Below are 23,571 nucleotides of genomic sequence, written 5' to 3'. Positions count from 1 at the left end.
CCCCAGCTTTGCTTTTCAGACACTCCAGCGCCACAACCCCAAACCGACAGAAAGAAAACTGTGGACTAAGAGTTCAAAGTTTTAATAGGAATTGGGACAGGGCTGGGAAAACCAAGTTTTGGCTGCAGAAACCGCCCCCCCCCCTTCCAGGCCGCGGGGAGTGGGGGCGGGGAACTCCAGACCACACCCCCCCTCCGATTGGCGGCTCAGAAGCTGGACTGCAGCAGCGTGACCCGCAGAGGCCACGCCCCCTCGCCCGGGGCCAGGGCGGGGGGCGCGGCCTCGGCTGCCCACGTGGTCTCCCAGGGGGCGGGGCCTCCGCCCTGCCCCCCGCCCCGCCGCGCGGACCCCGAGGGGCCGGACTTGGCCACCAGAGGAGACCCCGGGGGAGAGGTCAGCCGCGGCGCGAGGTCCGACGGCGGCGGCGGCGGCGCCGGGGGAAGAGGTTCTCCCGGGGCTTCCAGATTTCCACCTGCAGAGAACGGGTGGGAATGAGAATGGCAAACTTCAGGACCCAGGAGTCCCAGCCTCCCGGCGTTTCCTCCCTCGGACCCCGGAGTCCACGCCCCCAGCCCCCTCCTCCCTGAGACTCAGGAATGCATATTCCCAGGCCCTCCTCCCTCAAACCCTGGAGTCCGGACCCCAGCCCCCTCCTCACCAGGATCTAGGACTCCAAGCCTAGAGGACTGTAGGAACTCCCTCCTCACTAAAACCCAGGGTCCAAGGCACCCAGCCCGTCACCTGTCATCATTCTGTGCCACTGCGACGCCTCAGTGGCCAGGGCTTGGGAGAGGCTGAGGACCCGCTCCCGGTGACCTTCGGATGTGGGCAAGTAAGGCGTGGTGTTCCTCGGACTAGAAAAAAGGGAAGATTTTGGGTGCGTGTCCAATTAGCCACCATGGTGAGGGCGGCAGTTCCACGCGGGTGCTTCCCTAGCACGTGTCTCTGCAGGACTTTGAATGGGCGCGTCCCACATAACTCGCGTGGGTTAGGGGATCTGTAATCCTGTCGTCTAGAAATTGAACCCAGTTCCCTCTAAGGAGGGGCAAGGTCGGAAATCCACCAACGGGAGTTAGGACAAAGTGCAGTTCTCGCTGCGGGGCCAGGGCTTTCTGATTTTTCTTTCAGGTGCCCCAGCAACTTAAGTGTCTTTAATAGATTCTGCCATCTAAACTTCAGTACTCAGGAGAATTTCATAATACCACGCCACTAAATTGTATAATTGTAAGTGGTTAAAATGGGAAATGTTACCTTGTATATACGTTTCCACAATAAAAATTAAAAAAAAAAAAATCCTAGTCCCCTCCCCTTTGGTAAATTATTTCCCTGCTCCCTTGCCCCCACCCCCCGTTCCTCACCTACTCCAGGACCCGGAGCTTCTGAGCCATTTCGAGGCTCCGGAGTGTCCCAGGGAGTCTAGGACAGGCTGGGAAGGAATTGGGTCATTAGACTTCTTCACCTGGGAAGTCTGGACCCGCAATTTTTTGTTTAGTTTGTTGTTGTTGTTGTTTTAAATTGTTTTTTTTTTGGGGGGGCCTGCATTTTGAGGGTGAAGGTCAAGGAGGCTCAGAGAGGGGATCGAATTGCCCAAAAACACTGAGGACGTTGAACTTCACCTGAGCCCTGTGCTCCCGGAAAAAAGCCCGGTTAAGTCGTACCCCACCCCCACCCCACAACGACTCCTGTTCCTGGAAACAGCTGTCTGCAGAGGAGCCCCTTTCCCCATTTGACTTATAGATAAGATTCCCGCCCCTCGCCCCCCCCCCCCCGTTTTACCAGACACTGACCCTCCAAATTCCTATTCTTTATCTCAAAAATGATCACCTGAACTGTTTGTGCCCTCCAAGCTAGCTAGATGCAGAGATAATCATGTCCTGTTCAGCTGACTGATTGCAGCTACCTCTGTCGACAAAAACACTCCCAGTTGTGGAATCTCTTCCACTTACAACTTGTCTACACATCCCTATAAAAGTCCAAAGTGAAACCACCCTGTTGAACAAGACCCTCTGATTTTTGGATCTGGGGTGATCTCATTATTGCAATAGCACAAATAAAACCAATTTTCTAACTGGGACGATTTTTTTTTTCTCCCTTTAACAACACATAGCAGCTGAGAAGAAAAACTGGGGTTGGAATCCAGACCAGTGACCTCCAGCTTGAAGGAAGAATGTGGTTTAGGTGGAGATGACATTTCTGTCCCTACCCCCTCACTCTTCTGAGAGGAGCCAGGAAGCAGATTTTAACACAGGTACAAGTCGGGGTGAATCTGGAAACCCAGTTCCGGGGTAGGAGGTAGGGAGCATCCCCATTTTACAGAGAGGGAAACTGAGGCTCAGACCAGGAGCAGACGACCCACAATCACCCACTCCCTACTGCCCCACCCCGTTCCCCTCACCCTTTGTTCCACGTCAGGCTGGCGTCTGGCTGGGGACAGTGTCCTCCCCAGGGTGAAGGGCCGGGGTGAGGTGGGGCGAGGGAGGGGCCGTCCACACTCCTGGTGTCTGCGCATGCGCTCCAACTGCTCCTGGGCACTCATCCGGGGCCGGGTGAGGGGGGCCTGGGGAGGCAAGAAGCGCCCAGAGCTGACCCTCCTCCACTCACAGCCCACCCATGGCTCCCTAGCACCCCCAGAACAAAGGCATCGGAGGCCCTGGGCTACCTGGTCCCCACCCACCCCTAGTCCATCTGCCCCCTACTTCAACCTGAGCCCCAGGCAGAATGAAACACGGGCACTCCTGGTCCTACGAAGCTTCTTCACACTCTAGTAGGCAGGGCTCTGGGTCGCTTGTGCCCAGAAAAACAAATCTGAACGAGCTTCAACCACAGCCAAAAGGAGGGGGAGGGATTTATTGGTTAAATAAATTGTCAGGAGGGTAGATTTGGGGCGAGCCTTGAGATGACTGGATGAGCTCTCTCTTGCCCTCAGTGTCTGCCTTGACCTCAAAACAAGAGGGTAGAGAAATCTCCAGTGTCGTCTGCAAGGAGAGCACCCCAGGGAGAGAGCCCGGATCCCTGCTTATTTTCAGACCAATCACCGCAGCCCCGACGGCGTTTGGCTCTCACTGGGCCGATCCTGCCTCACACCGGCGTTGGGACGTGGGCAGCCCCCAGACCCATGTGCTTAGAGTGAAGAGAGGGGCAGTTCCCCAGATAAGTGCGCAGAGCAGCCCCGACAATCCATGTGCATTAGGCACACCACTGAGAAGAAAAGAATTTCTATACGCCTAGGAAAGGACTGAACGCTCTGTACCCACGAAGACAAGTCACCGCCGGAAATGACTTTCAACGCGTTTCATCCAGAAATCACAACTGGTTCCCCAGCCCCGCCTCTGAAAACCAGCCAATCAGGGGGACACACATGCTCCTAAAGCCAGCCAACCAGGGATAACCCCGCTTCTGTAAAACAGCCAATCAGGCACATCCATGCTTCTGAAAGCCAGTCAATTAGGGGGACATTCATGCTGCTGAAAGCCAGCCAATCAGGGTCACTCATCCTGCTGAAAGTCAGCCAATCAAGGTCAGACACAGCTTCCGCATCTGAAGGTCAACCAGTTCTTAAACATTCCTGCCTCCGAAAGTCCATCAATTTCCGCACCCCACGTGACAGGGGATCAACTCTCAGCTCAAGAAAATGGTGTCTTATAAAAATCTCTCTACTTTGATTCAGCGAGTAATAAATTGAGCTTTTTGTTTCCGATACAGAGAGATGGCCTCCTCCGGCATCACCTCCGCACCTCTGTCTGGAACACCCGTCATGCGCGTGGCCAAACCTTTTCCCTCACCCAGCTCAACTCTCCTTTAAAAGGCTTCCTCAGCGCCCGAGTCCCTCTACTACACTCCTTACCCCTGACTGATATGTAGGAGGAGGTACTTCTGCCTGTGTCCCCCATGAGACTCAAGCCCCAGGGAACAGAAGTTGAGCAAATAAAGGGATAACGGATTCCTTGCTCCTGGTTATGGGTTGAATTGAGTCCGCCCCAAAAAGGCATCTCCATGTCCTAACCCCAGGTCCTGTGAATGTGAATTAATTTGAAATAGGATCTCTGAAGGTGTGATTAGCTAAGATGAGGCCAGACTGGGTTAGGGTGGGCCCCAAGGAGAGAGGAACCATGTGATGGGGGCCCGTATTGAGTTTTGCCACCAATTGCCAGGAAGCCACCGCCCAAACCCTCCAATTTCAGAGGAGGGTGGCCTTGCCAATATGTTGATTATAGACGTCTGGCCTCCAGAACCGTGAGATGATAAATTCCTGTTGTTTAATCCAGCTCGTCTGTGTTATGTCATTGCAGCGGCCCTGGAAAACTAAGACAGTGCTCCAAGCCAGTAAGACACCGTATTTGGAATAAACATCCACTGGTGTTCTGGTGCGCCACATCCATAAGCCAAAGTTTTCTTGCAAGGGGGGAAGCCAAAGAAAAACAGGGCTTGTGAAGCAGAGGTTTGCAACATAGCAAATTCAGCTAAAAACTGTAGCCCCCTCAAAGTTAGAGACCTCGCTGTTTCATTGGAGAGGACTCAGCCTTGTGGGGCCTGGCATTCGAGGAGGGTCAGGGGATGTCTGTTGACCTGAACTGAGCAACCCTTCAGTCGAGTGATGAGGTTCTGGAGGCCAGAGCTTGGTGTGTGTGGTTGTGTAGGTTGCACACTGCTCAAGGATTTGACTGAACTCTCCACGGACCCAACTGTGCACTGCACACCCACAGGTGGCACCTGTCTCTAAATCACACGAAAGCATCCTTTGGGCTAGGGGAAGCTGTGGTTAATGGCTCTCCAACCCCCCACCTCTGCACAAGCTTTCTCCCTGGACACTGTCCCAACATGCCCAGGCTGTACTGAGCGTCTCCTCTGGAGGTCCCCATTGCCTTATGCTTTCACTATCAGAGCACGTGCCACCCTTTGTTCTGATCATGTTTATATCTGAAACTTCCTAGTGAGCTTGGGAACCACAGTGCCCAGCAAAGCCCAGTGCACGGAATCCCAGGGACCATAACACGTCCATCGAAAAGAATAGTGAGAACAGTGGCCAACAGGAAGTGCAGAAGTGATTACCGTGTCCCAAGTCCAACTCCTAACCTGCCCTCCAGCCCCCAAACCTGCTCCTTCTCACACATGGGAGCTCAGGGCCAAAACCAATGCTCATCCTAAAGCCTCTCTTTCTTTCACACCCCCACATCTTATCTGTCAGCAAACCCTGTTGGCTCCACTTTCCAAATCAGTTTCCAACCTGTCTTACATGCACTTACAAAGTAAACAAAGGAACAAACCAAACCAACCCTGAAAACTGATGTTTGTTTTCCTAACTCCGGTGCCAAGCAGCCTTGCCCGGAGTGATGCATGGGGTTCCCTGCATCTCAGTCACCTGTCCCTCGGCCTCTGCTATCCACTGATATTTCCTTGCTTTTCTGTTATTTGTGACTTTGGGTTTAATTTTTCTCGGAAGATGGCAAAACCAGCCACAGATACAGTGATAAAAAAGAAACAGAAACTTCTGTCCCTCTTGGGAGCTCAGAAACGAGATGGTGGGGCATTTCCTGGGGTGTCCCCATGAAATCAGCATGGGCGCTGCCACCACTGTGATGTGTCATACAAGAAAGATGAGTTGTGGAAGTCTTACAGTGACAGTGATGGCCAGGAAATAATGACAGGAAGAGAAACTCTGTGTAGGGTGAAACCCAAAGACCTGCTGACCCCACTACAATGCAGGGGAACCTTGGAAGCTTGATGATGAGTCAAAAGGTCACAGAGTGTGTAACTCCTCATGTGATATGTTCTGAATCAGCAAAATCATAGAGAAAGAAAGTAGAACCGAGGTTACCAGGGGCGGAATGGGGAGTTACAGCTTAATGGGTGCAGAGTTTCTGTTTGGGGTGATGAAAAAATTTGGTAATGGACATGGTGATGGCTGCACAATATTGTGAATATAATTAATGCCGCTGAATTGCATGCTTAAAAATGGTTAAAATGATAGAATGTAAGCTCTGCATCATTGTTGAATCTCTTGTACTTCTTAGCTGCACTTAATGGGATTGCATAAAAGAATGTTCTTGTTCATGGGAAGTGTATATGTGAATTATAGTGTTTATTCAAGGATGTGTGCAGCTAGCTCTCATATGTTCAGAATACAGAGCAATAGATGATGGATGATAGATAGGGAGGGAGGGAGGAAAAGAAATAGTGATGTGATAGCATGTTAAAGTTGGTGGATTGAGCTATTGGGGGAGGGGGTCAGGGTATGCTGGAGTCCTGTGTATGGGGTTAGTATTGTTTTTGCAACTGTTCCTGTAACTTTGAATTTATTTCAAAATAAAAATAAAATAAAATAAAATAAAAATGGTTGAAATGGTAAATGTTATGGTGTGTGTATATATGTATATTACCACAACAAAAAATAAATTAATAAACAAAAACTAAAAAGCATGAGGACCCAGAGCACGTGTCGACTGAGGGGATTTGACAATGGAAGACGTCACTGGGTGCCCCAACTGGCTCTTGCTCATAAAACAAACTAGGAACGGTCCATGAAGACCTAAACATTCAACATGGGCACTGATCAGCTGCTGACCTTGAAGAAGCATAAAGATGTAAAATGTTAGAGTATCTTGGGTGACAGAACATCTGCAATTCATTGACGAGTCTGCCAAGGTAATATTGGATGAAAGCTGAGTTCTGAAGAAATGTACACTGTGGATAAAACACTTCTCTAGCTCCTAGAAAACCATCCCCAAAGGTAACAAGAGGTCAGAACAGGCTGAAGGCTGCCTGTTCCCAGACAAGCCAGAGCCACGGGCACACACAGGCCGTGACTGGCAGTTTCCAGGAAACTCCAGCATCTGAGATGTTTGGGATGGCTCTGTGATTTTCTGGGGCATTACTATGCAAATAAGAAATCTTGGGCAACCAGAGGCATCTTGTTCAACACATTCAGGAACACCTTGTACCAGCACTGTGTACTATGCTAGATTTGGGAGGAAACTGTCAAGTTTTTGTTCCTAAACAAGGGCTCTGGAAATCCCCTTCCTGAATGTCTTGGGAAAAGTGCCATTTAGGAGGTGCATGGGTTGAACAGTGCCCCCCACCCCAAAGCTATGTCCATCCGGAAGCTCAGGATGTGGCCTTATTTGGAACAAGTGTCTTGGCAGATGTAACTGGGGGAAGGACCACAAGAGGACCTCATCCTGGATTATCCAGGGGGACCCTAAACTCAATGACAAGTGTCCTTACAAGAGACACACAGAGAAGGCACAAGAAAAAGAGAAGACCATGTGAAGACAGAGGCTGAATAAGCCAAGGGACTCCTGTAGCCCCTGGTAGCTGTTAGAGGCCAGGAAGTCTTCGTCCCTAGAGCTTTCAGAGGGCAGGTGGCTCTGCCAACACCTTGATTTCACACTTCTGGCCTCCAGAGCTGTGACAGAAGCCATTTCTGTTGTTTTAAGCCTCCCAGTTTGTGGTCATTTGTTTTGGCAGCCATGAGGAACTAATCCGGGGCACATTTGCGTTCTGCCTGCTGCATCTCTACATTCAGTAAGCATAAAACCTCACACCCCTTGAAGATCAAGGGTAACCACCATAGACTGGCCGCAGTTATGTGGAGGCCCAGAACTCAAGACGTCTCAGGGATGCCATATTTGCAGCTGCTAATTCTTGCAATGAAGGTGATAAATCATCATAAACAAATGTGGGCACAGACTTCGAAAATGGGATGGGTATGCAGTTCATTGTTAACCTTCAACACCATGAATTTATCAGGGAGCAAAAGATTCCAACCATTTACTCAATTAAAGGGAGACTTCTCAAACAACACCCTTCGTTAAGGAGCAGCTGCCATGGCAGGAAGATCTAGAAAGGCCACCTGCCTCATTGAGGGAATCCCGCCTCCGGACCTTTCTCAGATGTCCAGTTGTACCACAATGACAACGCATGATCTGAGGTTTTACTAAAACTTTTCTTTAGAAATAAAAAGTGCTTGATCCTTACAATCTATTTTTACCCCACTCTGACTCCTTCACTGACTGGTTCGTTGCTATGCAAATAAACTGGACATTTAAATTGCGATCTTACTTGTAGTCTTTATTCCATTTAGTATCAGCATTCAGACTTTTCACTGAAGGGATGGTAATTTTGATTAAGGGGGCCCAGCCAGATGTCGGTGGAGGTTTTACATGATATACCACCATAGCCCCTACATTACCTTTCCAGAATCTGCAAAATTCTGGATCCTGAATCACATCGGATCCCAAGGATTTTGGATAAAGTTTGCAGATCAGTATATCTAGGATTAGACCTCCTAGTAAATCTCCACTTCTAACCTCGAGCAAACAGCCATCGCCTCCCGGCCTGCACGCTCGCCCACAGGCTGTTCCCCACGCGGCCGCCAGAGGGCGCCGGTTCCCACCGACAGCAGCTCACGCCCCTCCAGAGGCTCAGGGGCGTCTCGCGCCTCCCCCAACTCAGCGTGAAAGTAAAGTCCTCCCCGGGGCCCAGCTGGCACCGCACCATCTGCCCCCCGTTCCCCCTCTGCCCTCACCTCCCGCCCTGTTCCCCTCGTCTCACCTCCTCGCCTGCTCCTCCAACACGCCAGGCCCACTCCTGCCTCTGAACCTTAGCAAAGGCTATTCCCTGTGCCTGGAACGCTGTTCCACCAAATATCCCCAAGGTTCGCTCCTCGCCTCCTTTAAGGGAATCTGCTCGAACATCACCTTCTCCCCGAGGCCTCCCCAGTCCACGCCCTTCCCAAGCATCCCGACCCCGCTTCCCCTGTTCTGTGTTTATTTCTTTAGCTCTCACAGCCTTATAAAATCCCGGATGGGAAACTACCTTCATTGTTTACTATCTGCCGCCTTCTCCTCCCACTAGAATGTCCGATTCATGAGGGAAGGTTTTTTATTTTTTTTCCCATCTCGTTCACTGTCGTGTCCTCCAGAGTGGTGGAAATGTTCTATCTCTGCACTGGCCACTGGCCACGTGTGACTATTAAGTACTTGAAAAGTGGCCAGTGCGACTGGGGAACAGAATTTATCTTATTTTAATTAATTTAAATAGCTATATGTGGCTACCATATTGGCCAGCACAAGCCTAGAACAGTGCCAGGTTCTCAGAGAATCTTCAACAAGTATTTGCTGAATGAATGAATTGATGAATGAATGAATGAGTGAATGAATGCAATCCTTAGTATATCCGGGCAGTATTTTCAACCCTTTGTAAGCAATCATCTAGTTTTATTCCCATATTAGCCCTAGGTGCTAGACATCTCTGTTGGCACCATTTTACAGCTGAGAGAACCGAGGCACAGAGAGGTTTAGAAACTGACCCAAGGTCACATAGCTTAGAAATGGCAGAACCAAAATTCACTCCAGATGCTCTTCACAAAGCCACACTCTGGGCGAATCAAGGTAGTCAGTCAAAGGTCCCTGAGGGGGACCTGCAGGAGCTGGATGGACCACCTACCTTGGTTCCTGGCTGCGGGGAAGGGGGACGGCGACCCTCAGGGCTGGAAGCCCGGGAGACCCTTGGAGACCCGAGACCTGGAGGGGCAGAGTGGGACTTGGTGAGGAAGGGACTGCCAAGAGAGGCCCCCCACAGCCCAGGGTGCTCACCTGAGGCAGGGCTGGCAAGGTCTCTGTCACCCCTGGGGGGCCGTCCCCAGTCAATCTTGGGGGACCAGGGAGAGCTCAGCTCCAAAGACTCAGGTAGGCTCTGGAGGGGTCGGGAAAAGAGAGTAATGATTATGAATTATCATTACCATTTTTCAAACCCTAAGCCATGGAGACATAGCACCAGGGAGGGTAATATCATCAACCAGAAGCCAGACATCCTGGCTGCAAGTCCCAGCTCTGCCTTGTATGAGCTGTGTGTCCTTGGGCCAGTTAATTTACCTCTCTAGGTCATTCTTCATCTTTTCATATAAGGATTGAGCCCATACCTGTAAGGCTCTTAGAACCTGATGTATAGCAAGGTGTTAAAAGCGCAAATCCTTATAACGATTGTGTGTTGGGTATCAAGTAAAGCATTTTACTTGCATGATCTTAGTGAATGCCATAATAAACCTGTGAGGTGGTTATTATTATTATCAACCCCCTTTTACAGCAAACTGAGGCTCAGAGAATGAAGTCAATGGCTGAGATCACACAGATCAGAGCTAGGATCTGAACCCAGGTCTCCTGGACACCAGGAACCAGCTTCATAACCTCTGCTCCATGCTGCCTGCCCAGGACCACACAGCACAGAAAGAACTCAGGCAAAGAACAAAATCAGGAGGGCCAAAGAACAGGGTGGGTACGTGGTCTGAAGGTCAGGACCAGCAGCAGCTCAAACCCGGTGGCGGCAACAGTGGTTCAACTTCCCAACAGCCCACTATGTGTCAGGGGCCCTGCGGTCCCCATCTCTACTTCTTACAGAACTCTGCAAGTGGGGGTGACGAGCAGGGCTGTGCAGGCGAATGTCTAACGAATGGCTCTCTGGAGGAAAGGAGCCCTGATTTGTAGCATCTGCCAATTCCCATGGTGTAAATACTCCTAGAAGGGTTGATTTTGAGGTACCAAGGTGACATCGCTGAATGTGGAGTTGGGAAGTGCTGCCCACAATTTGACTCTTGGGAACTGGTACAAGCTGGCTCCAGTATACCAATGGACTATAACCTCAATATAACGAATGGGGAAATGAAGGACTTCCAGAGATGAGGATACTTGTTGGAGGTCAGTTAGGTGATCAAGGAGCAGGGAGAGTGGTGGGTGGGTGATGGGTTGGCCCAGAAGTGGATGGGACAGGGAGATTGGGGTGGGGAGGGAGATGTGTGAGTCTCACCTCCCTCTCCAAGGACTCCTTGCCTTGGCGTGGGGGTGATGGGGGACCAGGCTCTGCATGAGGGGTTGGTTTCTGGGGGCCCCCCAGACCCGCCAGTGTGTCTTCCACCATCCACAGCTGCTGCTGAGCAGATGCTCTGTCCTGGGGGAAGGAGGACCAGGAAGGAGGGAAGGAATTTGTTACTCAAAGGTGGGAAAATGCAAGGAGAGTTGCACAGAAAGTGTCTGAAATCAGCGGGGCTATATTTAGGGGTCAGGATTCATTTCTTTTCCCTTAGAAATACCCCACTGTCTCTGCTCTCCAGTGCCACCTTCGTCATAAATAGAGGATCATGTACATGTAAATGTTTCTGAATTCCCTATTCCCTTCCTTTGATCCATTTATGTAACCTTGCAGCAGTACTATACTATCTTAATAACTGTCGCTTTTTAGTAAGACTTGATCCAGTTGTGCTAAACCTCCAGCTTTGTGTTCTTCTTGGAGATTGTCTTAGTTGTCCCTGGCCTTTTGCACTTCCACATACAATTTAAAATCAGTTTGTCCATCTCCACAGAAAAACTTTCTGGATTTTTATTGGGAATGCAGATCCTAATTGGGGAGATCCCTCTGGGGAGACTAAATCTTTACATTTTTGTGCCTTTCCTATCCATGAACATTGTATACCTCTCCATTTCCATTGGCCTTCCTCAGTTTCTCTCAATGATGCTTTGTGGTTTTTAGAGTAGACATCTTGCATATCTTTCATTAGATTTATTTCTTGAGTTTTTGTGATCACAAAGGCTACCATTTTTAAATTCTCATTTTCTAATTAATTGGCAGTAGTACAAAGGGGGAAAATGATATTTGCATATTAACCTTGTTTTCAGTGACCTAACTGAATTTTCTTATTATTTCTAATAGTTTATCTGTAGATTATTTGGGATTTTCAATATGCACACCATCATGTCATCCATAAGTAAAACCAGTTTTACTTCTTCCTTTCCAGTCCTCATACATTTTATTTCTTTTTCATGTATAAGGAACTGGGCTGGCCAGGACTGCTGGTACAATGTTGATGTTCCAGATAACATGGAAAGAGCTTTCCATATTTCACTGCTAAGTATAATCATTGCTGTAGGTTGTTATAGATGCCCTTTTTCAGATTAAGTAAATTCTCTTCTAATCCTATCTTGTCAAGAGCTTTTACATGAATGGGTGTTGAATTGTGTCAAATGTTCACTCCTGTGTCGATTCAGATGCTCATATGGTTTTTCTCCTTTGTTAAGTGTGGAGACGTACATGGACTGCTTTCCAAATGTTAAACTAACCTAGCATTCCTGAAATACTCAACTTGGTTGTGACTATTGTTCTTTGTATCTAGTGGGTGATGTTTCACACCAGCCGGTGGTGGTTTAGAATCAAAGGAAGGGAGTTAGAGTAAGGGGTGGAGCTCAGGATGAAGAGGGAGGGGCTTAGAGCAAAAGGGGCAGGGCTTAAATCTGTGAGGATGCATTTAATACCAAAATTAATGTTCCTAATTAAAGATTTGTAGTTTAGAACACAATTTTAGGCTTAGAATAAAGAAGCAGGTCTGCAGCTAAAAAGTAAGTTTTATACATGAGGAGTGGATCTTGGACTAAGGGGCTGGAATTAGAATCGGAAACCCTCAAGCATCAGGCTGAGAGGTGGAGTTTTGAACCTGGAGGGCAGGGCTTCAAAATAAGAGGAGAGATGTAGAATCAGAGGGTGTCTCGGAATCTGAAGGTGGGTTGTAAAATGCAGGGGAGGGTCTTTTAATTACAATAAAGGGCTTAGAACCAAAGGACAGGGAGGGGGAGGGGTTTGGGGAGAAGTGGGAGGGGCTTCTATCCAGTGGGAGGGGTTAATTCTAGAAAGTGTCTTGGGGCGGAGCTTGGGGTGGAGGGCGGGGGCAGGGACGTACCTGGGGGGACCCGAGGTGCAGCAGGTACTCGAGGGTTTCTCGCAGGGTGCCCAGCTCCTGCTCCAGGACGCCGTAAGTGTCCCAGACTCGCTCCCGCTCCTCGGGACCCAGAAAGGGGAGACAGCAGTTAGCACCCCATCCACCCGCTCTTCCCCACCCCTATTTTTCTCCTTTGAGGATGAGGAAGGAACCCGGGTCCCCAGAGCCCCAAAGGTGTTATGGACTACATTTCCCATGAGCCTTTTGGCTCCGACTACTGGGAACCCCGGAGTCTATCCGAAACCTGCAATTCGAAAGACCTGGTAATGTAGACAAATGACAGCATTCTCTGAATCGTCTGGATTACCTCTCTGCTCCCCTAGGGTGGCGGAGCCCACAGATCTCATGGATTCCTGGGACAGCCAAGACTCAGTGTCTCGGGCAGCTGAGCCCTCCTTACCAATAATTGATAACAATAATAATAATAATATCATCTAATGCTTTTTTTAGCACCTACCATAGGCTAAGCACTCATTTAATTTTTGTGTTAGGTACTATTAACATCCCCGTTTCACAAATAAATAATCATTATAGCTAATATGTAAATATGGCTTACCACATCCCAGATACCTTTCTAAGTATTAGATATTCATTCATTCATTTACATATATTAATATACCCCTCCCAATGATCCTATGAAGTAAATACTATTTTTTATCATCATCTCCAGTTTACATACCCTCAAGGCATCTAAGACCCAGAGGGGTTAAGTAACCTTTCTAAGGTCACACGTCTACTGCGGGTGGGAGATGAGATTCAAAGCCAGGAAGCCAGTATCAAAATCACCCTCTTAAATATATATATAAATATATTCACCCTCTTGAACCCCTAAATTAACTTCTGCTGCGTCTTATCTGCTTGTCCTTTACCATCTAGAACAGTCAATATTACAGAAATAAAATTTGGGGTGGAGGGAATGCTCAAGAACTACCTTCCCAGGAGCCCCTATGGACAGGTGTCCTTCAGTAACGACCCGCCCCCTCCTGGATGCTCACCTGGGTCAGGTGACAGAGGGTGGCCCTCACACTGACCAGTCGGTCCTGCAGGAGGCGCTGGCGTCCCCAGGCCCTCCCAGGAGCCGCAGCCTCTCTGGTTGCTTGGCCCAGCTGCTGCCGGGTCAGCTCCAGGGCTGCCTCGAGCTGCTCCTGCACCGAGACGCAGGGGTTAGACTTCTGAAGCCACACCCAGCCTCCCCGGAGAGACAGAAGGCGGGCTGCCCATAAAGCCGCCCTCCGGGATGCTGGCGATCAGAGCTGCCAGGAACCCCCGCCCTGCCCTGGTGCCCGGTACCTTCTCCTCCTGCCTCTGATCTATCTCCTCCTGCAGCCTCCTCAGGAGCCGGTCCTGCCCGCACAACCTGGTCAGCAGGGTCTGGAGAGGGACAGTAGGGGCTACTTATGGCCCGGATGTAGCTCTTCCCCTACCCCCTACCCCCAAACCGGAACATCCTCTCCCCAGCTCTCAGCAGGGTCAAGGAGCACTTACATCTGTCTCCAAGCCTTGGTGGAAGGTCGAATCCAGGGGGGGACCTGGCTGAGGGGAGGGGGAGAAGGCAAGGTTCAAACAGGACAGGTGGGTCCTTCGCGCAGCTCAGCACTGAGCCAAGCCCTGAGTTTTGTTCTCAGCTTTGGCATAACCTCCATGGCCCAACTGCTGGGAGTCAACCCAGCCCCACTCCATTAGCAACCAGCCTCCTGGCTTCAGGAGGACCCACTCTTGGCCTCTGTTACCACATGGCTACAGTAAATGTTATAATTAATGGGGGGACTTTAGACCTTCCCTCTACGCCTCAGATGTTCACCACCACAGTCAGTTTAACATAGAATTAGACACACTGACAAACCTATAATAAAAGAAAAGGAAAGAAAAAAGACATGCAAGGACAGGAAGCAGAGATTTAAGCATCATCATTGACAGATGATGTGCTCATTTACTTAGATGACCTATCAGGATCAACCGGTGACTAAAATGAACAAGAGAAGTGAGCAAGGACACCAGATGCAAGACCTAGCTGTGAAAACTAATAGCACTTCTCTACAGCTTCCATAACTAGAAAATATAATAATAATTTTTAAAGGCACCTTTCAAATAACTACAAAAACTATCAGGAATTTAGGAGTTAGCTTAGCTAAGAACACACGAAAAACTGCACGTAAGCTGGTTACATACATGAATATCCTTGTTTGTAGGAAATGTACATAAAAGTATTACATGTTCAAGGAGTACGATGTGTGCAATCTGCTCTCAAAGGTTGAGAAAATAGATATAGATAGCTAGATAGAAATGCAAAATGTTAAAATTGGTATAAAAATGTTAAAATCTGGGTATCTGGGGGCATGGAGGTATGTTAGAGTTCTCTGTATGGGGTTTTTATTATTTTTGCAACTTTTGTGTAAGTTTGAAACTATTACAAAATAAAGTTAAAAAAAAAAAAAAGGACACATGAGACCTCTATGGGAAAAAAACTTCAAACGTGAATGAAAGCCCTAGAAAATGATCTGAATAAAGGACATTTCATTTCCTTGTACAGAACACTTTAATAATATAAAATTGCTAGGTCTTCCAGAATTCATTCATAGATTCTCTGCAATCTCAAGAGACCAGTTGGGGATTTTGAGGCGTTCAATAAATTTAATCTAAAATACTGCAAAAGAAGAGTAAGAAGTGTGGGGTTGCCCTGCCAGGTGGTAATACATTCTACAAGGTCATAAACTGAGAGAGAGGGAGACTTGGGTTGGCACACAAGCAAATAAATAGACCAGTGGATTAGAATGGAGAGATGAGGCAATCCATCATATACATGAGAACTTAATATCTTATAAAAACGCCTCCATGAATCAATGGGAAAAGATGGCTATGGAAAAAACTGGCTTCTATCTGGAGAATAAATCTGGGCTCCTATCTCAATCTAGCTCTGTTGCTAGATAATGACCCTCCTTAGCAACTGCATCCCAGGCTTCATCCAGCCACAACAAGCTCCGTTACCAGGGAGTGACTCCGAGATCCCAGTAACCCAGAATTCAGGCTCACCCTTAGGGGATCAGTCCCCCAAACCCCTTGTCCAATCCATCCCAGACTTGAACCCTGAGTTGTATCACTGCCACATATAACCCCCAAGCACCAGAGAAGGCAAAAGCACACATGCTATAGGCCTTATTTCTTGTTAAGGGAGCTGGGCTGCCCCCAATTCAGTGACAGTACCCCCATGCCCCAACCACATCCTAGGTATGTATTGGCCTCAATTTGCAGTTTGATTGCTACAGGCCCTCCCCACTACTCACAAACTCTACCAGCCTTGCTGGAAGGGTTGATGTCATCCACACAAACCAGGGCAAAGGTTAGCTGCCTTGAATTTGCAAGAAATGCATGCATAAACTTCTGTACTGTTGCTTCAGGAGTTATTTGCTAGCAACCAGGTTCACAGAGGCAACTCAAGTCAAAATATTGAGGCAGAGGAAGGATTCAAGTATGAAACTCCATCCCCCCCCCCCATTGCTATGGAGTGGCCACTCCCCAAACTCACTGATTCCAGTCTCCAGAGACCCCACTTCTAGGGAATGAGGGTCCCTCCTACCATCCCTTCCTTAATGTAAGGAGTTGCAGGAGGGCTTGGAAGGGCACTAAAGATTCTTGAGCATCTACCCAAGGACCTTGAAATATTCAGTCTCCTCTCGGCACAGTTGTCCTCGTTGCTAAGGAATGTCATTTCTGATGCAAAGGAAGCAAGGTGGGGCACTCTGGTGGATGTGGGGTTCCCAGGATACCTACCAATAAAACCATGGAGGCCTGGGTGCCAGGGGGTCGCGGAGGGAGCTGGAGATAAGTAGAGGTGCCTGGGGGAGGCTGGGAGGCATATCAAAATAGAGAAGTTTAGAAATTGGCATATCTTAGTAATAGATACCAGAGTGGGTGTGTCCAGAATTGAAGTGCCTCGGGAGGCTTTTTCAGGTTCAGAACTGGACCCCCACAACCTCCTCAACTAACCCCTCTCCAGCCATTTGCCACTAATAATAAACGGATCAACCTCTGTCAAAACAGCCCCAGGGGGCTCTCACTCTCATGTTTGCTGTCAGTTGTGGGTGTTCTGGACCGCAGTCCTATGCTCAGGTGACCAACTTGAAAAGATAAACTGGGGACACAAGTCAGTCTCGTTCTGAAATCCCTGGCTCGGTGAGTATTCCGGACTACAACGTCCATCATGCCAAGGGGCAATGACCTGAGACCAGCCGGGAGAGTCACCCTCAAGGCCTGATGGGAGATGGAGTCCCAGCTCCCTCTCACTGCTGAGCCCAGCTGTGATTTTTTTTTTTTCTGGACTACAATCCCCATGATGCTCAGGAGGCTCTGGCCTGGACACTAGGCTGGAAGGACAGCCCTCGGGTCTCATGGAGATACAGTCCCCTTTCCCTTTACCTCTCTGCTCAGCTGTGTTCTAGGCTCCTGACTCCAGGGTTGGGAGCTCCTGGGGGACCTTCCTCCCCCAGGTTCGGAGGGGGGTCCTCGGCGCGGAGTGGGGGGCCGGGAGAGGGTCCGGCGCTGGGGGCCCCATTCCAGGAGAGGTCGGACATCCACGCGACTCAGGGGGATGTGGGGTCGAGCAAGGGATGCTGTCTCTCCTGAGGGAGGGGGTCTGCGCGCAGGAGCAGAACGGGGCCGGGGAAGACTCAGAGGAGAAGGAGGGCGAGCGAGGGGTGTGAACAGGCTGTGGAGAGGACAGAATAGGGGGAACTGAGTGAACTAGAACCCCCCTCCAACCACTACCCAAAAAGTCGCCTTAAGGACCTGTCTCCCCTTCGCCTGCCCCTCAGGCTAGAACCCTCCCTTACTGGCCAGACCCTGAATAATTGCCCCTTTGTGGCATCTCCTTCTTAGGACTTTGCCACCCACACTCTCTGCACCCACAAGAAACCCTGAAACACGCCCCCCACCCCAACACACGCAAGAGAGCTTTGAGCCACGCCCCCCGCCTCACTTTACCCCGAAAGCTCAGCTCTAGAGAACCTTCTCTTTCCAGACGCCCCTGTCCCACTCACTCCGGGCTCCTCGCCCTCCGAATCCGGGGTCCAGCCTGGAGGTCTGCGGTGGGGCTGGGAGCGGGCAGCCCGGGTCCGCCACGCCCCTCGGAGAGCCGAGCCACTTCCGGCGATTCTGAGCTGCGGCCCTCTTCCTCTCTGGTTACCTCCGGGGGACCACCTGGGCCGCCAGGACCCTCCCCAGGCTGGGGACGTGCGAGTGACCTGGGAAGCCCACTAGCAGGCGGGCACAGGAAAAGGCATCACCCCTTTGACCGTCATAACAGCCCTTATTTCCAACTCCTCCCAAAAAAGGGGAGGTAGCTTGCACTAAAGCATTATCCCCGTTTTGCAGATGGGGAAACTGAGGCCTCGACAGTGCAGGTGACTTGTACAGGGCCACCAGGTCCACCTGGGTCTCTGGACCCAATGCCTCGGACTCTGAGATAGACCGAGCCAGAGAGTCTGAGTCTAGCCTAAAGATGGGGCAGGCGGAACAGAAACCTAAGAAACCACCTGAAGCCCAAAGTCCCTAGGGCTTTTATCTGTATTTGTATAGGAAGCGGCCTCAGGGGGCGGAGACTTCTGAAGGAGCCAATCACAGAACAGTGGAATGTTGATAATTGATGGGGAAGGACTGAGAGTGTCTACCAGACTTTCTGATTGGAGGGTCGTCTCTACAAGTGGTGGGCGGAGCTGAGAGGACGCAAACTTTTTGCTGATTGGAGAAGTTGAAGCTAAAGGCGGAGTTTCCTTGGCTAGAAGACTGGTTAGGGTTAGGATTGGACAATTTTATCAAGGCGAGGCGCCGGGATGATTACGCCAATTAGGGCGGGGCCTAGGCCGTACTCACCAATCGTCCCCCTCGGCGCGGGAGGCCCGGCCCAGCGCCCGCAGCCAGCCCCGCAGGTCCTCCAGCGTGTCCGCGGCCAGGACGTAGGTCCTCATGCCCGGGTGCTCCGCCTGCGGGAGGAGAGGGCTCAGGACCCGGACGCCGGGTCCTCTATAAAGGAGGATGCCACGGACCCGAGTCAAGACCTGGACTCTCTTAGTAACGGAGGCGCCAGTTCTCGCTGGGACTTGGCGTTTGCTCAGCGGACCCCCCCATCCAGCCCCCATCACCCGGCTGCCGCGGGGCCCGCCAGACTCACGGTGAAGGTGAAGCGCCGGCCTCGCACGGCTCCCGGCCCATCTGGTCTGATGCTGTAACTGGGGAGCAGGACGCTGCCCAGGACGCTCTCCTCGCGGCTGTCTGCAAATGGGGGGCTGGGGATTAGGGACCACCCAGAGGGCAGGGAGCCCAGGGCCTAGAGAGAAGGAGGTGGGGGGCGGGGCTGCCCACGCCACGCGAGAGGGGACACCGACCCTTGTAGTAGAAGAGGCAATGCCCGGAGAGCACGAACCAGCGGCGTTTCCAGAGCCGGAGCCCGGAGCTGTCCTGGGGAGAGAGGGGAGGAGAGGCCTGAGTAGAGGGGAAAGGATAAAGGACATGGAGACAGTGACACTGGGGACAGAGATGCAGGGGGACAGGGAGAGAGACCCAGAGAGAGGGGCCCAGGGGCCCAGAGAAAGGGAGATAAGAGACCCAGAGTGGGGGGGATGGAGACCCAGGGAGAGGGTTCAGAAAAGGCAAAAACACAGAAAGAGGGACAGAGACCTAGGAAGGGGGTAACAAAGACCCAAGGAGGAGGACAGAGATCCATGGCGGTGGGGACTAGAGACCCAGGGAGTGGGGAAGGCCACAGATGCAAGCTTGCTACCATAAATGCAAATAGTGAGCTGGACGCCGGTGTGTTGCAGTCGAGCTGACACATTCTAGACTCAGTCAGATCTCAGTTAGACTCCTACTTCCACCACTTTCAAACGTTTCCCTTAACCAAGTCATTTCACCACTCCAGGCCCTCGTGTTTTCTCATTTCTCAACTGGGGATTGAGAAAATACAGTGGGGACTGGATGGGACAATGTACCACACGTGGCAGGGGTTAATACAGAATGGCTTGTCTTCCTGTTATGAAGAGAAAGTCTGGGTCTGATTATTCTGGAGGCTGAGGCACAGTGGGGCCAGGAAGGCAGCACTGAGCCATCGCCTGAATCCTATATCTTTCCGTGGCCTCTGCCTGAACCCCAACTGCCATCCTCCTGCACCCCCTCTTCTCTTCAGTCCTTTCCAGCGTGATCTTTCCAAGTGACAAGTCACACCATATGATGCCTCCACTCAGAGCAGACCCTCCCATCACCTTTGGAATAGAACCCAAATCCTCCCCCTGGTTTGTGGGGCCCTACAGCAGAGAATCTCAAACTTGAGCTTGCTTGAGGCTCACCAGGAGGCTTGTTTAAACTCGGATTCCAAGGCCTCACTCCAGCGTAGCTGATACAGTAAATCTAGGGTGGGTCCGAGAATTTGTATTTCTAGCAAGTTCAGGGTGATAGTGATGCCGCTGGTCTGGGGACCCCACTTTGAGAATCCTGCCACCCCTCCTACCACTTTCCTCCTGGCTTTTGCCTGCTGCAGGGCCCTTAGCTTTCTACTCCCCTCTGCCCCCGATCTTAGGACAGGAGCTCCTCCTTGTCATTTGGCTCTGAGCTCAAATGTCAACCCCTCCGAAAGGCCTTTCCTGGCCAACGGTCAGTCGTAGCCTTCACCCTGCCCCGGTCACTTTGATCATGCCCTCGCTGTGTTCTTTCTTCACACCACTTACTACAGTCAGAAATTATCATGTCCATTTATTTATTTACTAATTTTCTATCCATGCTTGCCCCACCCCCATCCTGAATGTCATAGTCATATAGAAACTTGTTTGTCTTACTTGGCAGGTGTGTCCCTTAGTCCCCAGTACATTGTAAGTGTTCAGGAAATAGTCAAGGAATGGAATATAGACTGTAGGCTTTATAAAAATGTTAAATTTCTTGAACTTGATAACCACTCTCAACCTTTTTCTTAGGAAAGGTATGTGGCAGTATTAAGTGTTGAAGGAGCATGATGTATAAAACTTATTCTCAGGTGTTTAGAAAATAGAGATAGATAGAGATAGATAGATGGATGGATGATAGCGCAATATAAGAAATGTGGCAAAATGTTAAAAGTTGGTAAATCTCGAGAGGAGGTAAAGGGGTATGTTGGAGTTCTCCCTATTGGTTTTGTATTATTTTTGCAACTGTCCTGTAAACTTGAAATTATTTCAAAAGATTTCTTAAAGTAGTCATTGAATGAATGAATGAATGAATGAATGACAGAATAAAGGGGTGGCAATGACAACAAGAAAAAGAAACACATTTTGGGGCTTGGAAGGAGAGAAACAGAGAAGGTTCTGCGGACCCAGGCTAGAGACACTGGGAGGGACCGTTCCCTTCCCCTGCTGCCCCCCACCCCCTGCCCCCCACGCCTGCACCTGCTTATGAAGCCAGCCTCGGATGTGCACTGGGAGATTGGGGTCCCTTCTCAGTGCATTGCCCCTCTTCCCGAAGGTGTGGACCTTGCTGACTGCCCGGGTGGGCTTCTGGGGAGAGAAGGAGGCTCGACGTGAGCAGGGCCCCGAGACGGGCGCAGGGCCCCGGCAGTGCTGCCCTTGGAAACCGGGGCTTGAGACCAGGATCCTGTGCGTGTAAGGCAGGTTGAGAGGCAAGGCAGAGGCCATCAGGGAAGCAACTTGGGATACGGGGTTCGTGGCCAAGGAGAGGAGGCCCCTGACCACCAAAGCTGGAGACGTAGTGGAGTTGGAAGGATTACTGGGAGGTCCCGTAATCAGGAGGAGAGTCCCATTCTGAGGCCTCCGTGCCGGGGAGTGACATCCCTTAGCAACCATGCCCAGGGTAAAGGGGGGGCTCCAGACCCCTCCATTGTGCTCAGACGGGGCTGCTTATCCAAATTGCCACAAGGACACCCTTCTCAGGGATTGTGCCATAGATCAAATCTGAACTTGGGAAACTGGAAACAAAGCAGGGGAAAGCAGGAGGACAAGGAAATGAGTGTTGTCACTGAGCTTTTGGCTGGGGTGACAATTTGGGATGCCAGGCTCACAGGCCTCCTGGAACCTAATGACTAGGGAGGGCTCTTCTCTTACCGGATTTCCTAACTGGGTAGATCTGAGGGCTAGAAATAGGACAGGAAGTCCTTAGCTCAAGAGCAGCCACTGAGTCTGAGTTCCTGGAGGGGTCTCCTTCTTGCTGGGGAGTGGCTTTATCTTAGCAAGCAGGAGCAGGCAGGGTTGTTACTCTGGCTTAGAATTAGGAACATATGAAGGGGTGGGGACAGAGGTGGGAGTGCCTCTGAATTCCTAGCCGCAGCTGATCAGCAACTTGGGACCTTAAGGGGCCTGGCAGACGTGCTGCTAAGTATCCTTTGTCCTTAGCTGCAGAGTCTAGGAGTCTGGGGGTGGGGTGGGGGTGGCGCAGAATCCAGGGCCCAGAAACGGGAGGGAGGGGCATGAGGAGGGGACGGTCCCAGAGCCCCGCCCTCCTCCCCATCCCCGCCGGGGAGCTCAAACCTTGGTGCTCAGGCTGCTGAGCGAGGAGATGGTGGAGGCACTGCTGGCCAGGCTGAGGCTGCTCCGAGGCCTGCCCTCCTCCATCGAGGGCTCGCAGGGAGAAAGAAAGGGGCTGTGTCTCTGCAGCTGACCCTGCTGGGGACAGAGCCGGGAGTCAGGGGCCCGGAGGTCAGGGGAGGCTGAGGAGAAAGAGTCTGTTGTTTGAGGACTACTGGGGGGCAGCAGTGGGGGGAGGTCCTGGCCCGGGAGCACATACCAAGACCAAGGCCAAGAGAGGTGGGCGGCATTGGCAGCTGCAGGGTGGGGGGCAGCTGTTTGCAGCCCAAGACAGAAAATAGGGGCTTCTTTCTTCCTGCCCCCTTCCCTCCGGCCAGGAATTTGACCCTCTCTGGGCTTAGGAACCCCCACTCCCTGTCCCCCTTCTGGCCACATCAGGCTACGTGTCTCCTGCCCTCCCATGCGCACCCCCAAACCATCTCTGCCAATGCCCCAAGCCAAGCCCTTGGGGCACACCTCCCAGCCCAGCCAGGGAACTTACCCAGCTCTGGGGTCCCAACGACAGGGGGCTAGAGGATCTGGGGCGCCCCAGAGGCTGACTCTCTAGCCACCCCCTCCTCTATCTCTCTCCTCACTGGTCACTCACGCTCTCTTTTTGTCTCTCTGTCTCTGAGATTCTCTCTCTCTTCCTCTCCCTCTCTCCCTTTCTTTTAAACCGTCTCCCTCCTCAGTCTCACCTTCTCTCTCTCTCTCCCCAATCTCTGGCACATCCCATCTCTCCCTCACTCATTCTCTCCTCCCCATATCACATTCCCCCTGCCCCCCAATCTTTCTGTTCCTCTCCAAATCTTTTTGTCTCCGGCTCATGGAGCCTTCCTCTCCAGTCACTCTCTTCCTGAAGTCTCTAACTCATTCTTTCTCTCCTTGTGTGTCCTGCCGGGTCTCTCCCTCCCGTCCCGTCCCCTGTCTCCTCTCTCTCACTCTCTCTCTCTCTCTCTCTCTGGCGCTCCACGTCTGCTGTTTCCTCCCCTCTCTCTTTGCAGATTCTCCTTCTGACTTTCTCCCTCCCTCTCCCAGTTTCTCTTTCCTCTCTGCTGGTCTCCCTCTCCCTCCCTCTGCCAGCCGCCCACGCCGCTGTCTCCCCTCCCAGTCCCGGCTGTCCCCGCCCCTTCTGGCCTCCTCAGCGTGACCCCAGGCTCAGCTGTCCCTACAGCTGAGGGGAGGGGCTGTGAGTCACGACTCCTGGGTCCCTGAGGAACTGGGTCCCCTAGGGGCTAAGCCAGGGCTCCCAAATATTTGGAGAGTAGGACCTAGGGC

The 23,571-nt window shown here is 51.2% G+C and overlaps 1 protein-coding gene across 10 annotated transcripts; it reads right to left on the bottom strand.

The window, feature by feature from the left end:
- Positions 1–66: 66 nt before the first annotated feature.
- On the bottom strand, positions 67–23,203 carry PLEKHA4 (pleckstrin homology domain containing A4). Of its 10 annotated transcripts, XM_037819894.1 has the most exons (21): positions 22,796–23,194; positions 22,258–22,389; positions 21,163–21,270; positions 19,138–19,210; positions 18,924–19,024; positions 18,626–18,735; positions 17,794–18,009; positions 17,174–17,462; positions 16,529–16,603; positions 14,246–14,293; positions 14,051–14,131; positions 13,756–13,905; positions 12,722–12,820; positions 10,801–10,941; positions 9,594–9,693; positions 9,445–9,521; positions 2,396–2,557; positions 1,359–1,426; positions 742–854; positions 296–472; positions 67–247 (listed from the first exon to the last, which is right to left on the bottom strand). In XM_037819894.1, the coding sequence occupies exons 2-21, from the start codon at positions 22,339–22,341 to the stop codon at positions 207–209; spliced, it is 2,313 nt and encodes a 770-aa protein (XP_037675822.1). In that variant the 5' UTR covers positions 22,342–22,389; positions 22,796–23,194; the 3' UTR covers positions 67–206. The 10 variants fall into 10 exon arrangements, with proteins under 10 accessions (XP_037675822.1, XP_037675821.1, XP_037675820.1 ...); XM_037819893.1 differs by having other exon boundaries at positions 67–472; positions 22,258–22,436; positions 22,796–23,193; XM_037819892.1 differs by having other exon boundaries at positions 67–472; positions 22,258–22,392; positions 22,796–23,193.
- Positions 23,204–23,571: the final 368 nt, after the last annotated feature.

This window comes from Choloepus didactylus, chromosome 27 (assembly GCF_015220235.1).
Source record: "Choloepus didactylus isolate mChoDid1 chromosome 27, mChoDid1.pri, whole genome shotgun sequence".
Taxonomy (NCBI): Eukaryota; Metazoa; Chordata; class Mammalia; order Pilosa; family Megalonychidae; genus Choloepus; species Choloepus didactylus.
This window is presented reverse-complemented; position numbering and strand designations above follow the sequence as displayed.

Excerpts from the sequence above, each read along its gene's own strand:
- PLEKHA4 (XM_037819893.1), bottom strand. The coding sequence starts at position 22,341 with ATGGAGGAGGGCAGGCCTCGGAGCAGCCTCAGCCTGGCCAGCAGTGCC. Across the intron at positions 18,010-18,625 it reads CGCGCCGAGGGGGACGATTG|TGGGCTTCCCAGGTCACTCG; the intron begins GTGAGTACGGCC and ends CCCGCCTGCTAG. Across the intron at positions 1,427-2,395 it reads AGCCTGACGTGGAACAAAGG|CCTGTCCTAGACTCCCTGGG; the intron begins GTGAGGGGAACG and ends ATTCCTTCCCAG.